At 38.2% G+C, this 15,524-nt stretch overlaps 3 protein-coding genes and 1 pseudogene across 3 annotated transcripts; 1 reads left to right on the top strand and 3 right to left on the bottom strand.

Moving 5' to 3' along the window:
* Positions 1 to 405: 405 nt before the first annotated feature.
* LOC148927173 (F-box protein PP2-B11-like) lies at positions 406 to 2,629 on the bottom strand. Its single transcript, XM_089069565.1, has 3 exons — positions 2,294 to 2,629; positions 1,425 to 1,546; positions 406 to 1,340 (listed from the first exon to the last, which is right to left on the bottom strand). Exons 1-3 carry the CDS (start codon positions 2,582 to 2,584, stop codon positions 593 to 595), a joined length of 1,161 nt encoding a protein of 386 aa, XP_088925691.1. The 5' UTR covers positions 2,585 to 2,629; the 3' UTR covers positions 406 to 592.
* Positions 2,630 to 7,346: 4,717 nt separating this feature from the next.
* Positions 7,347 to 9,148, bottom strand: LOC125192825 (F-box protein PP2-B11-like). Its single transcript, XM_048090485.2, has 3 exons — positions 8,809 to 9,148; positions 8,029 to 8,150; positions 7,347 to 7,940 (listed from the first exon to the last, which is right to left on the bottom strand). The coding sequence occupies exons 1-3, from the start codon at positions 9,067 to 9,069 to the stop codon at positions 7,433 to 7,435; spliced, it is 891 nt and encodes a 296-aa protein (XP_047946442.2). The 5' UTR covers positions 9,070 to 9,148; the 3' UTR covers positions 7,347 to 7,432.
* Positions 9,149 to 11,532: 2,384 nt separating this feature from the next.
* Positions 11,533 to 12,887, top strand: LOC125192822 (F-box protein PP2-B1-like). Its single transcript, XM_048090483.2, has 2 exons — positions 11,533 to 12,234; positions 12,320 to 12,887. Exons 1-2 carry the CDS (start codon positions 11,690 to 11,692, stop codon positions 12,747 to 12,749), a joined length of 975 nt encoding a protein of 324 aa, XP_047946440.2. The 5' UTR covers positions 11,533 to 11,689; the 3' UTR covers positions 12,750 to 12,887.
* A 522-nt stretch (positions 12,888 to 13,409) lies between these two features.
* Positions 13,410 to 14,795, bottom strand: LOC148927172 (uncharacterized; annotated as a pseudogene).
* Between the last annotated feature and the right edge of the window lie 729 nt (positions 14,796 to 15,524).

Raw genomic sequence — 15,524 nt, 5'->3', positions numbered from 1 at the left:
TTTATTTTTATTTTTTTAAAATTCGAAATTTATTTAAAAAAATATTTTTAAATAAAAAAAAATATTTTTCCACTTCCCAAAAAATTATATTCGTTTTCTACCCACTTTTAATTTATTTTTCAATTTTTTTTTCCAAAATTCACATTTTCATTTATAAATACATCCACTTCAACACAAAAAAAATCACATTCTCTCATCTTTTTTTTATCATCTACATTCTCTCATCTTTTTTCTCATATTCTCATCTTTGTAAGATTTTAGTTATGTATTTTTTTATTTTTTAGGATTTTAATTATGTATTTTTATTTTTAAAGATTTTAATTATGTAATTTTTATTTTTTAGGATTTTAATTATGTAATTTTTATTTTTGAATGTATTTTTATAATGTAGAAATGTTTTTAATAATTGGAGTATTTAAATTGAATAATAGAATGGTGGGACCTTTGAGCTTTTCCTTAGCTAAGAGCACGGATGTGGATGTTGTGCTATTAGCTAAGGACAAGGAGTAAAAGTGGGTCCGGGCCCACTTCCGTGCTCTTAGCTAAGAGCACGGATGAGGATGCTCTAAGGATTGGAAAATGAAGAAATGAGTCATGACTTGGGCCTAAACTCAATACCCTCAACGATGAGACCCGATTTCCATTCAGCATTCGTCGCCAACAGCCATGTTTCCACCACGCCGTCGTCACCTCGATCGTTATAGAAGCTTCCCAACTCCACCTCCATCCACCCATCACCTCTCCGCCGAGCTACTCTTCCATTCTCCTGCTGCTGAGACCCATTATTGGCTTGCATCCTTACCGGCGGGGACGGATGGGGGTGGGGTTGCCTTCGACCCCATGGTCGGTAGATCCGACCCCACGAGTTCCGTTTCCCGGATCTGTCACTGCTTACTGGCGGCTTTCCAGTCGGGTCACGCCTGAAGGGATCAAGAACAGCTTTTCTCCCATCACCACCACTGTCGTAGCCTTGGTCGCTTCCAAACTCCTCCTCACCTCTCCCCACAGCTACTCTTCCATAAGGAAGTTGCAGGTGCACCTTCGCAATCTCCGTCAAGCCATCGCCTGGCCTCACCGGCGCCTCTCCAGTCCGTCTGTGGCGGTCGCGAGCATTCTCCCGCCCGAAGTGACCTAGAATAGCTGCCCTCTCATCATCATTACCAACTTCATCATTCGTGAATCTCACAAATGCATTTGCTGATTGGAGTCCGTAAGGATTCTGGTCTAGCTTGAAGACGAGATAACATCCGTAGACGGTGTTGGAGGATAGCATCCGTGTGTTTATAGTGCCTCTGATTTCAAGCCAGCAAACATCTTTCAACAGAGCAACCTCTGAAAATCTGCAATCACATTTCTTATTTGTTAAACGAAAACATGTTTTTTTTCTATTGAAAAATGTGGGATTGGGATTATGAAGAAGGGACCTTGAATCTGGATGGGATTTCAGCTCCCAGTATTGTGGGGTGTCGCGACACCAGATAATTACCAGCTCTCTTGCTCCAACCATATAGCATTTCTTCCCATTCCCTTTTTTCAGAGTAAAGCTCTGTTCATAGTTACTTGTCTTTAATACAACAAACAAATCAATTTGATCTAATACTAATGTAGGAGTACTTAGCGTTGGAAAATTTTAAAACATAACAATAATATAGGACACTAAATAAAGTATCCTTAAATTAATGGTAAATTTACTTAATTTTTTTGCTTGTTAGGACGCTTCCATTTCCATTCTCTAATTTTAGTTGAGACATCAATAATAATGACATTTTTGAAGCGTTGATGGTGTATTTAGAAACACAAATTAACATCCTTATATGCATTAAAAACGTCCTTAACGAATTTTTGTTGTAGTGTATTAATTTCAACTGCATGTTATCAATTCTAAATAACCTTTCTCAATTTTATTAAAAAGTTTTTTTAAAGAACTATTCCAAATTAATTATTTTGCAACTGGACAATTTATGGTTCTTGATGCTTCAATATGTACGAGAAAATCTAAGCAAAAGTTTATAAAGAATTAATCAAAACATATGACTGTAAAATATTTGGATGAGTTTATTGAGTTGGGATGCAAAGTTCTCCTATACCTAATCTTGGTGAACGAACCAAAACCTTCCTAAAAATATGACTATCTTTCAAGGACAATGGTAGTATTAAAGTCTATTTAATGTGATTTTTTTAATTTGGATGGAATGAAAAAAGACAAAAGTAATTAATTATTAATGAAGAAAAAAATTATGATTTTCAAAAATAAAATGAAAGTGTGAGATGTGTATGTAGGAGGGAATAATACCAATTTTCCGGCATCGATAAGAATGGGAGAGTTGCAAAGGCTCAAGTATAGCTCTTCGGCGTCGGTGTAGACCACCGGAGATACAGATGTTGACACAATCTCCAGCAAATCAGCGGGAAAAACCCCGTCATCGGGAAGTGTTTGAAATTCTTGGGAGTCATCGTCAAGCCATGATGAGTCGTCACTGATGGTGCTGAAACTAGTTGAGTGGCGGAGAGCAAGTTTCCTGAACTCCTCTCTTTTCAGCACGGCTCCGACTAGTCGCTCCCAGTTGTCGTAGTTTTTCGACATATCAAAGAAATTGGCAACACAAATTATATGTATATGGGTTACGATTTTTGATATGCTTTCTTGTTTATATTCGAGGCCAGGGGAAGTAACTAAGATGAGCATTACAAAGATTGATGCATTATACATATTCGAATGAGCTAAATAGCAGAGTACATTGTGACCTTCGTGGTGACTTCGTCAACTTTACTAAATAGCAGTAATTGCTCTGTGACCTCTGTCAACACGGTGTGGATCAAGAAAATCAACTTTTTCACTTTTTTTCCATCGTCTAATTTTGTACTCCCTCCGTTCCCTCATAGTTGAGGCGGAACTTTTCGGCACGGAGTTTAAGAAATGAATGTTGAGTGTGTTAAATAAATAGATAAAAAAGTAAGAAAGAGAAAAAGGTAGAGAAAATAAAGTAAAAATTGAATAAAGTAGAGAGAATAAAGTAAGAGAGAGTAAAGTAAGAGAGAGGAAAAAATTACTATAAATGGAAATGACTCAACTATGAGGGAACTTCCCGAAATGGAAAAATGACTCAACTATGAAGGAACGGAAGGAGTACTAGTAGTACTTTGTACAACTCCCTCCTCCCTCCGTCCTTCTATTATACTCCTTCCGTCCCACTCAAGATGACCACATTCTTGAGTGGCGCGAGATTTTAGGAAGTGTTGTTAAGTGAAATAAAGTAGAGTGGAAAAAAGTAGTTGAATATTTTAATGAGGATAGATGAGAGAGGAGGTTATTTCCAAAATTGAAAAGTGGTCATATTGATTGAGATAAACAAAAAATGAAAGGTGCCATCAAGGGCGGACGTATAAAAACATATCGATAGGGGCTGTAATTTCTAAATTTTCTTCCAAGTTATATTTTTTGGTGTTTTAGACTATTTGTAAGGGCTTTTATACAATAATTTCCATTAAACTTGGATAAATTTTAAAATTTTATAAAAGAAAAATGTTTAAAAAATATTTTTATTAAGGGCTTTAGCCCACCCCACTTTCACATGTGTCCACCCATGGGTGCCATCTTGAATGGGATGGACTGAGTAATTCAATTTTGATTTGGTACGAATTTTAAAAAATTATTTAATTTTGTGAAGAAAATTGGAGAAATGAGTTAGTGGAACATGTACCATACTTTTATATACTTCCCCCGTTTGCCATTAAATGTCCCATTTTTTCCTTTTCGTCCGTCCGCCAATAAATGTCTCATTTCACTTTTACTATATTTAGTAGATGGACCTTACATTCCACTAATTCATTAAACTCACATTTTATTATAAAATCAATATATAAAAGTAGGTCCCACATGACTCATGCTAATTTTGCAATCAAAATGACAACCGCAAGTGTACGGGGTTTTGTAGCACGTGGCAAGCTAAATTATCGAACCACAACGAATAAAAGCCGGTTTGAGTACTATGATGCAACTTTGAACACTATCTAGACTAAGTAAAGGTGTTTTGGTTTTTTCTTAACTAAGAACAAAGAACAAGTAAGCAAATAGAGACATATTAACTAAGTAAAGCAAGTAAAAGATGATTTTCACACAAATTGGAAAGGGATAGGGAAATGGATCCGTTAGAATGGATCAAGGATGTCATCTATGGGTCATGTTCATCTATTGGGCCTCAAGTGTGGTTAGGAAAGTCGGGATGGTTGGTTAAGCTCTCTCTCGAGTGCATCTAACACGTTGGTCGGCCTCCAATGTCGGAGTCTCCTCCCTACAAGTCCAGGCCGACTCCTAAGACCTACGGACTCAAGCCCTCTCTATAGCACATGTCGCTCTCGTTCACATGGGTTGCACGAAGTTGTTAGTTACACATCTATCCTAATCATGCATTTCTCAATGACAACAATTAGGCAACAAGATGTATCTAATTGGTAGCTAAGCAATTAGGTAATAAAAGCTCAATAATCAACAAAACCAACAAAATGAGATAGATAAGCATTCAACCATAGAATCATTCCATACAATCCATTCATTCAAACTTCACCAAATCCCTACTAGAAACTTAGCTACTCATGATGCAAGCTAAAACAAAAGGAAATACAAAGAAAACAAAGGAAAACATAATGGAAATGGAAACTAGAACTCCCTATAGGTGGAATTGATGTTGGGGAGTCTTCTTCTTCAATCTCTTGAAGATGGAAGCCCCTTGTCTTCAAATCCTCTTCAATCTCTCGATCTCTTGCTTAATTTGGTAGTGTGGGAGTTGGGGTTCGAAAATGTGTGAGAACCATTTTATACTCGGAGTGAAAAATGGAAAAAAATGGGCATCCGTCGTCATCGCCTGACCGGGCGAACTCTCTGGAATCAGCTCGTTTGCTCCGTTTTGCCCGTTTTAGACCTATTTTTGCATCAAGACTCCGACAAACTCGTTAAATCTAAAAGTAGCAAATGAGTGGATAAAACCTAGACTTTATACCTCAATATATTCAACAACATGTGTTAATCACCCACCAAAACATCCAAATTATGAGTTTGTCACCACATTCCACTAACTTCTCTACGTACCCATTTTACTACTCCCTCCGTCCCACTCAAGATGACCACATTCTTGAGTGGCACAGGAGTTTAGGAAGTGTTAGGATGCCTTGAATCATTACTGTTTGCCACTAGCCAAACGTTGTATTAGGCCCAGTTCATCGTTTGTACCTATTTAAATAGAAGTAGGGTACGAAATCATTGTATCTGAAAACCGCAGTCAAAATACAATTTGTTCTCCGTTCTTGCCTGTTGACGTAGCCAACACAACGTTGGTGAACCACGTAAATTCTGTGTCTATTTACGTTCTTTTGTTTCTTGATTCATAATTGCCCTATTTATCATAACATGAAGTAGTGTTAGGTGGAATAAAGTAGAGAGAAAAAAGGTAATTGAATATTTTAATGAGGAAAGAAGAGAGAAGAGGATATTTCCAAAATTGGAAAGTGACTATCTTGATTGGGACAAACAAAAAATGAAATATGACCATCTTGAATGGGACGGAGGTGGTACATAAAGTCAAACAATTTTTTAAAATCTTTTGCCGGTCAAATATGAGACATTTAATTATGGATGGGGGAGTATTAATTTTGTAATAGAATGTGAGTATAATAAGTAAATGAGATCTAAATCACAGACACCCTAAAATAGCCAAATGGAACATTATTTCACGGACGGGAGAATAATTAACAAGAGAGTAAAGGTCAATTTTTGTCCTAAACATATGATCAAAAATACGAATTTAGTCCAAAACATTCAATTTTTGAAAAACATGTTCATAACAAATGAAATCTTTCTCGAAGTGGTTCTTTTTCTTTACAATTTCGTCAAAAAACTAACGGTCATGCCACTGTGCAATTAGCGTTAACCGTTGGTTTTTTGACAGAATCATCAAAAAAAGGACTAATTCGGTGACATTTTCATTTGTTATGGATCCGTTTTCCAAATAATAAATGTTTTGTGTCAAATTTGTATTTTGATCATATATTTAAAACCAAAATTGACATTTACTTTAAACAAGAAAATAAATTGGAAATGTATGTTCCATTATACTCCACTTAGTATACTATGGAGTCTATTTTCTTATAAAGTCAATAATAATAATAAAAGACTGATCATATAGTAATAAATAATTTTATTATTATAAAACTATGAAATTAGATTTTACATTAGAGAGCATAAGGAATTATAATAGGCGAACGATCTGTCGATCAATCAGTGGTGAGATCGCCTGCCATTGTTGGTGAACCACCGATCGGCTTCTCTACCCAACGCCATATCTCTCATTCGCGCCGACAACGATCGGTGCCTATTGCAAGCACACTACCAATCGCGACAAATTTTTAATTAATTTATTTATTTTTAATTCCAAAATTCACACTATAGATATTGCTTCTCCAATTTTATTTTAACCACACCCACACCCTCACCCACACCCACACTCTTCTCCACTCTCCACAACACACTCATGGGCGAATACAAAGTGAAAAGGGGACAGCGTTAAGCCCTCAATGATTTTGTTAAAAACTTTTTTCTATTAAACATTTTTGAAATTTTGTCAAATTTTAAGTGCAAGTTATAATGTAAAAGCTCATGCAATTAGCTAAATTACTCAAAAATATGTCAAATTTTAAGTGTAAGTTATAATGTAAAAGCTCATGCAATTAGCTAAATTACTCAAAAATATAAGCTCTAGTTCAAGTTTTCTTTATTGTTACTTTTTCGGAATGCAAAAGAGAGTCGAATCAAGTAGGATTTAGTAAGTATAAATATGACTATTGTTTTTGTCAAATATCAAGATATATGGCATATTAGTATTACCCCATCCTAAAAAAAATAGAAATTGTTTTCATTTCGATATGTTCCTTAAAAATATAAATTATTTCCATTTTGATATTTCTCTTAAAGTTAGAAACTTTCTAAACTTCTATAAGAAGTGGACCTCATCCACTAACCCTACTTCTATCACGGAGTACTTTTTTTCTTCATCTCTCGTACTTGAGATAATAGTTGTTATTTGATTCTCTTTCCTGGGGCTCCTCTTGAAACCCTAGTCTCACCTCTCTCTTTCAACATGAAACCCAGGCTGCAGTTACCGGACCACTAGAATTAGCATCGAGCCTCGCCTAGAACGCTCCTCCCGTTGGCGTTAAACCCCTGATAGGAATAATCCTCCTGTCAAACTGTGGAGACGCATTCCCATTTCTTTTGTTTCCATGTTATAAAATACCACTAACCGTTTGGTTCTGTGTCCGCCTCATACTTTCCACAGACCATGCGTGCTCAAGACTTAAATATACAAACAAACTTTATTACTATTAGTATTACACAAGGCAATGAAACATAAGTCTGAGAATTGGAAAATGATGAAAGGAATCATGACTTGGGCCTAAACTCAATCCCCTGAACGATGAGACCCGACTTCCCTTGATAGCCTTCCCTCCCCAACAGCATCGTCTCCACCACGCCGTCATCACCTCGATCGTTATAGAAGCTTCCCAACTCCACCTCCATCCACCCATCACCTCTCCCCACAGCTACCCTTCCACTCTGCTCAGATCCATCAGGGCGTTGCAGGTGCACCTTCGCAATCTCCGTCAATCCGTCCCCTATCCTCACCGGCGCCTCTCCAGTCCGGCTGTGGCGGTCGCGCTCATTCTCCCGCGCAAAGTGACCGAGAATAGCTGCCCTCTCATCATCACCATCGACTTCATCATTCGTGAATCTCACAAATGCATTTGCTGATTGGAGTCCGTAAGGATTCCAGCCTAGCTTGAAGACAAGATAACATCCGTAGACGGTGTCGGAGGATAGCATCCGAGTGTTTATCGTGCCCCGGATTTCAAGCCAGTGAACAATTTTTAACAGAGCAACCTCTGAAAATCTGCAGTTGTTTAAACACCACATTTGTTAAACGAAACCATGTTTTTTATTTATTGAAAACTGTGGAATTGGGATTGTGAAGAATGGACCTTGAATCTGGATGGGGTCTGAGGTCCCAGTACTGTGGGGTGTTGCCACACCAGATAATTTCCAGCTCTCTTGCTGCCATCATGTAGCATATCTTGCCATTCCTTTTTTCCAGACTAAAGCTCTGTTTCAGAGTTATTTGTCTAATTTAAGGATTAAATCAAGTCTTAGTTTTCTCAACTAAAATATTGCCCGATTAACCTTTTTATTCTCAATTAATGATTGGCAAACGTCCTAACCCAATTTTCTTTTTTCATGCGCTAAATGAGTGTATCAAAGGAAGAATTTGTACAATATGCATTATTTGACTTATTCATTTTCTGACCAAATATCTGAACAATCAATGAAAACGAAGTAATGGTTTCCTGATCTAATTTCAGAAGAGTCCGGTAAAATTATTTTATCAAATAATTATGTATATATTTCGGGTTTTGATCTATGCAAAATTCATTCTTAAGCTTACGGAGGTCATTTTAAGGACATCGTAAGCTTATTTTTAGATCATTATAGTAAGGATGATATAAAATGATCTTAACATGACTCCGAATTTTATCATATCACCTAGAATTGCTTTATAATGATCTTTTGTGATTTTGTTTAATTATTGACATTAGATTGTCAAATCTCATAGTCAGGATTTAGTTTAGATTTTGTATCGATCATTTTCCTATTTCAGAAAACCCAAAATAATTACTATGTACATAAATTATCTTAGACAGTCTACAGTTTAATGTAAATATTCTAGTACTCATGTATTTTGTGAGTGAAGGATTGAATAATACCAATTTTCCGGCATCGAGAAGAATTGGAGAGTTGCAAAGGATGAAGTATAGCTCTTTGTTGTTGGCGTAGACCACCGGAGATACAGATCTTGATATAATTTCCGGCCAATCCTCCGGCAGAAATCTGTCCCAAACAGCATCGGAATCAGCGGCGGATTTAGAGGCTTTAGAGATGGTAGCGAATCTTGAGGCATCCGCAGGCGAAGTTCGCTGCAGAATCTCCGATAAACACTCACCCGGCAACGTAGATAGAAGGTCCATTCAGTCTGCGCAATTTCACAATCGTTGAAACTAATGAATTCCTCACAACTCAGAAACACCAATTAATAGTACTTGGTAAATAGTGTATGAAAGTCAATACTACTCCCTCAGTCGGTTTGCAATTTACAAATCTACAAAATTTTTAACAATATATCATCTCTATCATTTTATTTACAATTTAGTACTCCCCGTCCAAACTTAATTGTCACTCTTAGAGTGAATACGAGTTTTAAAAAATATAAAAAAAAGTTAGTTGAAAAAGTTAGTAGAACGTGAAATCCACTTTTTTATATTGATTTTATAATAAAATAGAGAGAAGTGAGTTAGTGGAAAATAGAACCTACTTATTATTTATGGTAAAAATGAAGTATAATTATAAAGTTGAGATGAACCGAAATGAAAAAGAGTTATAATTAAGTTGGGATGGAGGTAGTATATTATTAAAACTAATAATACTAACATTTTGTAAATATTACTATAACTAACACTACATACAAATATTATTAATAATATGATTACATACTACCAAATACTTTTACTAATTTTTTTAGGGTTTTTGGCTTTTTAAACCAAAAACTTTCTCCGAATTCCCGCTTTTTCCATGAACTATGAGATTTGTTTTTAAAACCACGAACTTTCATTTCGTTAGGATTTTCCCTGGCGGGTCAACGGAGAAACCCGGATTGTCTACGTGTCAATTTTAATCCTATTTGTCATTAACGGCCAGGTCGCCCACTGCCAGGACATCCGCAGCCGGCACACCCAAAAGGAGGATGCCCAAAAGCAACCTCCTCACCTACCTGAGATAGAACGAAGACGCCTGATTTCGAAGTGAGCGGATGAACGAAGATGCCGGAATTCGATTTTAGGGTTTAATTGGCTGGCTGAATTCGATTTTAGGTGAGTTGGGTAATATTTAAATGTGATTGAGTCGTAAAACGACGTCGTTTTAGGGTCCTATATCCGGCGTCCATGTCATTTTTTCGACAACTTCTCTACCAGAAATGTGTTATTCGGGTCGGGTTGGGAAAATCCTAACGAAATGAAAGTTTGTGGTTTTAAAAACAAATCTCATAGTTCATGGAAAAAATCGGAATTCGGGAAAAGGTTTTGGTTTAAAAAGCCAAAAACCCTTTTTTTTATCTCATTTATTTACTGAATACTACACATTATTGTTTGAAATATAGGCAGCATAGGTTATGTTGAAGTGGTCAATGCAACTTGCCTCGATTATTCTAGTGTTAGTATTATAGTTTTAGCTAATATATGGTCAACGCAACGTGATTGAATTGTTCTTGCGTTCAATTTTTTGGTAAACTACAATTAGATCTTAATATTAAAGGTAAACTACAATGAGATCACCACATTCATAGATCTTCTGACCTCTAATTTCACTGGTTTTTAACCCCATTTTTACCCCATCTTTCTTTATACTCCATTCGTCCCACATTTATAGTCACATTTAGTTATGGCACGGGTTTTAAGGAATTGGTGGAGTGTGTAATTAATGAAGTGAGAGGTGGAGTGTGTAATAAATGAAGTGAGATGGTGAAGTGAGATGGTGGAGTGTGTAATAAATGAAGTGAGATGATGGAGTGTGTAATAAATGAAGTGATTTGGTTGAAGGTGAGTCCCTTTTGACTTTTTGGTTTGTTTATTTTTGTTTTGGTTTATTATTTTAATGTAGATAATGACATTTGAGTGTAATTTTAGTGAATAATGAGGTAAAATTTTATGTCCAAATATGAAAAATTCTAAATGTGACTCTAAATGTGGGACAAACTTTATAGCAAAATATGACTATAAAACTGGGACGGAGGGAGTATTATTTTTCATGTGAAATACAAGCAGTCTACAGAAGTAGCAGCCTCTCCAAATTTTGTAGGCCTATTTGGCAGTAGGATATTCTGGGGAAAACATTTTTGCTATTGAGTAATCAAAAACTCACTTTCAGTCAAGAACTTCCTTTCAATAATGTAGGTAACTGAGTTTTACAATGATAAATTAATTAGATTGTTGATTTTAATTTGTCATGTTTCCATTACCTAGCTAACTATCATTGGTCTGATTTAGTGATGGGAAATATCAACATGTGAATTTTGAATTAGTTTAATGATTATTAATTGTGAATTAGTAATAATTATCTATTGAAATTTTCCTGTTTTCCCTTAATTATTTGACTGGGAAATCAAAGGCGGGCGGCTGCGGTTGGAAAGTTAGTGACAAAAATACCCTTTATATATTTGGGGCATTTTAAACTGAAAAAAGTGGTGAAAAAGAGCCAAAGTACTTTAAACAAGCAAAATATAGAAATGCATCGCGGATAGTATAGAGGCTTAAAATGTACTCCTCCATTTCACTCAATTAATTATTGATCCTTACAAAATAAATAGATTTGCATTCTTTTGTGTTATATAATCATATTTAAAACGATGATATAATATGTCAACTTCCTTATGAAATGAGTGAGGGCCTAGCGAGAAGTCCCTCGGCAACTTCGTGCTAACTGCAATACAGAGCACAGACGACTCAGAAAGAAGACGTATCCTCTTAAACAAAAAAAAAAGGACAAAGGATTCATAAATTTTGATCCGATCGTATAAAAATTGTATAGGTGAAGATGAGTAAGCACTACGACAATTGGGAGAGGCTGGTGGTGGCAGTGCTGCGCCGACAGCAGGACCGGGAGATAGCCCTGTGTCGTTCAACGAATTCCAGCGCATTCAGCTCTCGATCTTCCAGTTTTAGCCGTGAATTTTACGATCAGCTACACGGTGCCATCATCAAGTACTCCAACAACCAAAGTTTTCCATTTTCCTCGCCAACTGCGGTGAGCAATAGCCTTGCCAGCGATCAAGATGGGGGAGAGACAGAGACAACAACAGAAAGGAAAAAAAAGTTTCCTCAGCTCAAACGGCGCCAAACGACACCAGCAAGTTGGCAACGACCTTCTTCAGCGAGCAAGTCTCGCTTCTTGAATCCGTCACGATCCAAGAACACGTATATAAATTATGCTCCTCCATCTCGTCCATCATGGTGCAAGCAGAGCTACTTGGAAGATGAAAGGAATGGGAAGAAAAGTTATATGGTGGGAGCAAAAGATCTGACCATTGCTTTTGGAAACGACTCGAGGAATTGGGAATGGAGATTTGAAGATGATTCTAGGTATGAGTCTGCTTTACTGCTTTAGTTATTTTATGGATTAATTGAATTAATGAAGTAAAGATGAGAAGGTGCAATTGTGTTGTAGGGAGGTGGCGGAGCTGTGTTCATCGTGGACGCTTGACGTTGGAGCAAAGATGGGAGCAGGAGTGCTGAAGGCGCGGAGTGTGTACGCAGCGTATCTGGTGTACAAACTGGGGGAGACAGCGGAGGGGTTGGAGACGGCCAAGGGGTTAATCAGGTTCGTGGAAGATAATTCGGATATGGAGGCTGTGGGAGAACGAGTGGTGCATCTGCATCCTGGTGGGGCCGAGATCAGAGGGGAGGGGTGGATGGAGGTGGAGATTGGATTCTTCTACGTTGGAAGAGAAGACGGAGCAGTGGAGGCGCGGTTGCTGGAGACCAAGAGATGGAAATGTGGGCTTATTGTTCAAGCCATTGTGTTCCGACCTTGTTCTACCAATCCACGAACACCTCTTCTTTCTAGTAAATTCAAGTCCACTCCAGTGTTAGCGTAGACTACACCCACACGTGCCACACCTCTTGTTTTGTGGTGGCCTCAAAGTTTAAATCATCTTATAAATTGGTGAGAATTTATACGGAGTATATTTTTAATTTTATGGTTGGAAGTTGGAACAAACTTTAATTTTGTTTGAGCCAACTGGTTACTTTAATTTTAGAGGATTGTGTGTTTCTAAGGGAATATCAAACATAGAAGGGAATATCAAACTTTAATTTCTAGGGGAATATCAAACATTTGGTTGGAAGTTGGAACAAACTTTAATTTTGTTTGAGCCAACTGGTTACTTTAATTTTAGAGGATTGTGTGTTTCTAAGGGAATATCAAACATAGAAGGGAATATCAAACTTTAATTTCTAGGGGAATATCAAACATAGAAGGGAAAATTTACAAGCTATCAAACAAGCTTTATTCAACATTTGCAGTTGTATCATTTTTGCTAAAAAATAGAGTAAAGGACCTTTTGGGTCCTTAACATATGTCGATTTTTTAATTTTGGTCCATAACATTATCTTTTGAATTATTTGGTCCTTAACAAATAAAAATCAGTCACATTTGGTCTGAATTGGACGGAAATTGCTAAATCTAACGGTCAACTAATATTAATTGAATTTTGACCGGATTAATATTCAATTAACTGTTTTTTATTAATATTCAATCAACTACGGCAATGCGCCACCCCTTTCTGGTTCGCCGGCACCGCGCCCTCGAATCCCTGAGATTCCAAAACACAATCTCCGGCACACATTCTCCATATCCCTTCTCTTTATACTTCCTCACTATCACCTCATAATCCGTCTCACCTGGATTCGCCGACGCCTCATCGAATTCCATATCACTGAACACAAACAACCTCTTTATCATCTCCTCCGCCATCTCCTCCGCCTTCATCTTCCCTTTCACCGCCACTTCAAGTATCACATCAAACACCTTCTGGAAATCAGTGTTATACCCCCATTCCATACTTTTAACGAACACAATTTTCGATTTCAAACTCTCCCCTTCCAATTTTTGAAGCTGTGGATTTTCGCTGAAATTGATGAGCTTTCCATGGCTCCTCACTCTATTCCGACACCAAAATCCCTAGCGCCACCGATACCTTCATCGGAGTCCCATACATACTCCCTGAAACATTGTCATCAAAATCCCTAGCGGCACAAGCACCTCCTTCATCAGCCGATCCCTCACTCTATACGCACAATACGTCTCCTCCACGCTTTCATACTCCGGAAACTCCGCCACCGGAAACACCTTCTTCGCTATGGTCTCACACAGCAGTGTGATTCTGTCAAACGACGAATACAGAGAGGGGCACCATTTCGCGGCGAGGCTAATTCGGTTCAATTTCCCCAATTTTAACATCTCCATGTCCAATCTCAACCGATCCGCGAAGAGGTCGGAAATGCAATCGTGCAGAAACCTGAAATCGGCGTCGTGATTGACCGCTCTCCTCGCTATTGCTGAATATTAATTGATTTGTAAAAATAAAAAAACAGTTAATTGAATATTAATCCGGTCAAAATTCAAGTAATATTCGTTGACCGTTAGATTTAACCATTTCCGTCCATTTCGGACCAAATGTGATCGATTTTTATTTGTTAAGGACCAAATAATTCAAAAGATAATGTTATGGACCAAAATCAAAAAATCGTCATATGTTAAGGACCAAAAAGGACCTTTACTCTAAAAAATATAACCAATCATATGATCAACTCTTACAGGTTGGTCCAAGGTTTGCCACCCGAGACTCGCCCACTAGAGCTTGAGCCCTCTGCATCAGCTCCCGCGAACTAGCTTGCGACCTCCTCGTAGTCGGGTTCAGATCGACCACCACCACTTGAAGTGTATTGGCCACCCGCAACCATATGCTTCGTTTGTTTCAAGCTGGAGCCTATGCTAGACTCGATGCCACCTGCCTACCTATCGATATACCGAACCTTCTCCCAGTATTGGTATACTTGAAGGCCCGCCCGGTGTCTTGCAGCAAGACCATCATAACCGCCCTCAGAATGTATTTCCATTTGTTTCGCTTTGGTACTGTCATTCTTCATAATGGAGGCGGGCGCATGCTCAGACGGCTCGACCACTTTCGGCTCTCTCTTCCCATCCCCTTTCTGTTCAGCGGCGAAGTGGGATTCTCCTTGGGAGGAGACAGCTTCAGGTCCGACACTTCATACTCGTCGGTGCTGAAGGTTAGATCAACCTCAACTTCAGTCTCCGGGGCAATGTTGGAATCACTCAAACCCGGTGGGTACCAACATGCTCGGACGATAAACTTAGGGTATCTCCACCTGCCCCCCTCCCACTCGCCCGTCGGGGACGGGCGACCTGACGGGCGCCATAGTGGGCGGGAAGGGCGCCCACGCCCGTCCCGAGTGCCCCTGCGATGGCCTCGCCCCTCAGCTCGACGTCCTACCTGACGGCCACTGTGGCGTGGGTAGGACGTCCCACTCGGACGTCCCACCGAATATTTTTTTTTTTAAAAAAAAAAAAAAAAAAAAACTCTATAAATACGGCTCGTATCGAAATTTTAATTCTGTAAATTTTAATTCCGTAAATTTTAATTTTAATTGTGAATTTAATAATTTTATTGCGGGAAGTCCTAGTGCAATGGGAAGGGCTAGTGATGTGGCAGTGGAATGGGAAGGGCTAGTGATGACGTGGAATGGGAAGGGCTAGTGGGAGGGGCGCCACCGGAGACACCCTTAGTCACTGTAGTATTGGTCAATAATATGTCCGTAGCAATAGTTGTAGAAAGCGTTGTTGTCTGAGG

The sequence above is a fragment of the Salvia hispanica genome, chromosome 4 (genome assembly GCF_029641045.1).
Source record: "Salvia hispanica isolate PSC_SH4W2 chromosome 4, Shi_PSC_v1, whole genome shotgun sequence".
In the NCBI taxonomy this organism is placed as follows: Eukaryota; Viridiplantae; Streptophyta; class Magnoliopsida; order Lamiales; family Lamiaceae; genus Salvia; species Salvia hispanica.
The sequence above is the reverse complement of the archived record's forward strand: the minus strand, read 5'-3'. Positions and strand labels throughout refer to the sequence as shown.

Coding starts and splice junctions, on each gene's coding strand:
- LOC148927173 (XM_089069565.1), bottom strand. CDS start 2,584: ATGTCGAAAAACTACGACAACTGGGAGCGACTAGTCGGAGCCGTGCTG. Junction 1,547..2,293: donor TTATCGATGCCGGAAAATTG/GTATTATTCCCT, acceptor AACTATGAACAG/AGCTTTACTCTGAAAAAAGG. Junction 1,341..1,424: donor AAATCCCATCCAGATTCAAG/GTCCCTTCTTCA, acceptor ATGTGATTGCAG/ATTTTCAGAGGTTGCTCTGT.
- LOC125192825 (XM_048090485.2), bottom strand. CDS start 9,069: ATGGACCTTCTATCTACGTTGCCGGGTGAGTGTTTATCGGAGATTCTG. Junction 8,151..8,808: donor TTCTCGATGCCGGAAAATTG/GTATTATTCAAT, acceptor ACTCTGAAACAG/AGCTTTAGTCTGGAAAAAAG. Junction 7,941..8,028: donor AGACCCCATCCAGATTCAAG/GTCCATTCTTCA, acceptor AAACAACTGCAG/ATTTTCAGAGGTTGCTCTGT.
- LOC125192822 (XM_048090483.2), top strand. CDS start 11,690: ATGAGTAAGCACTACGACAATTGGGAGAGGCTGGTGGTGGCAGTGCTG. Junction 12,235..12,319: donor AGATTTGAAGATGATTCTAG/GTATGAGTCTGC, acceptor ATTGTGTTGTAG/GGAGGTGGCGGAGCTGTGTT.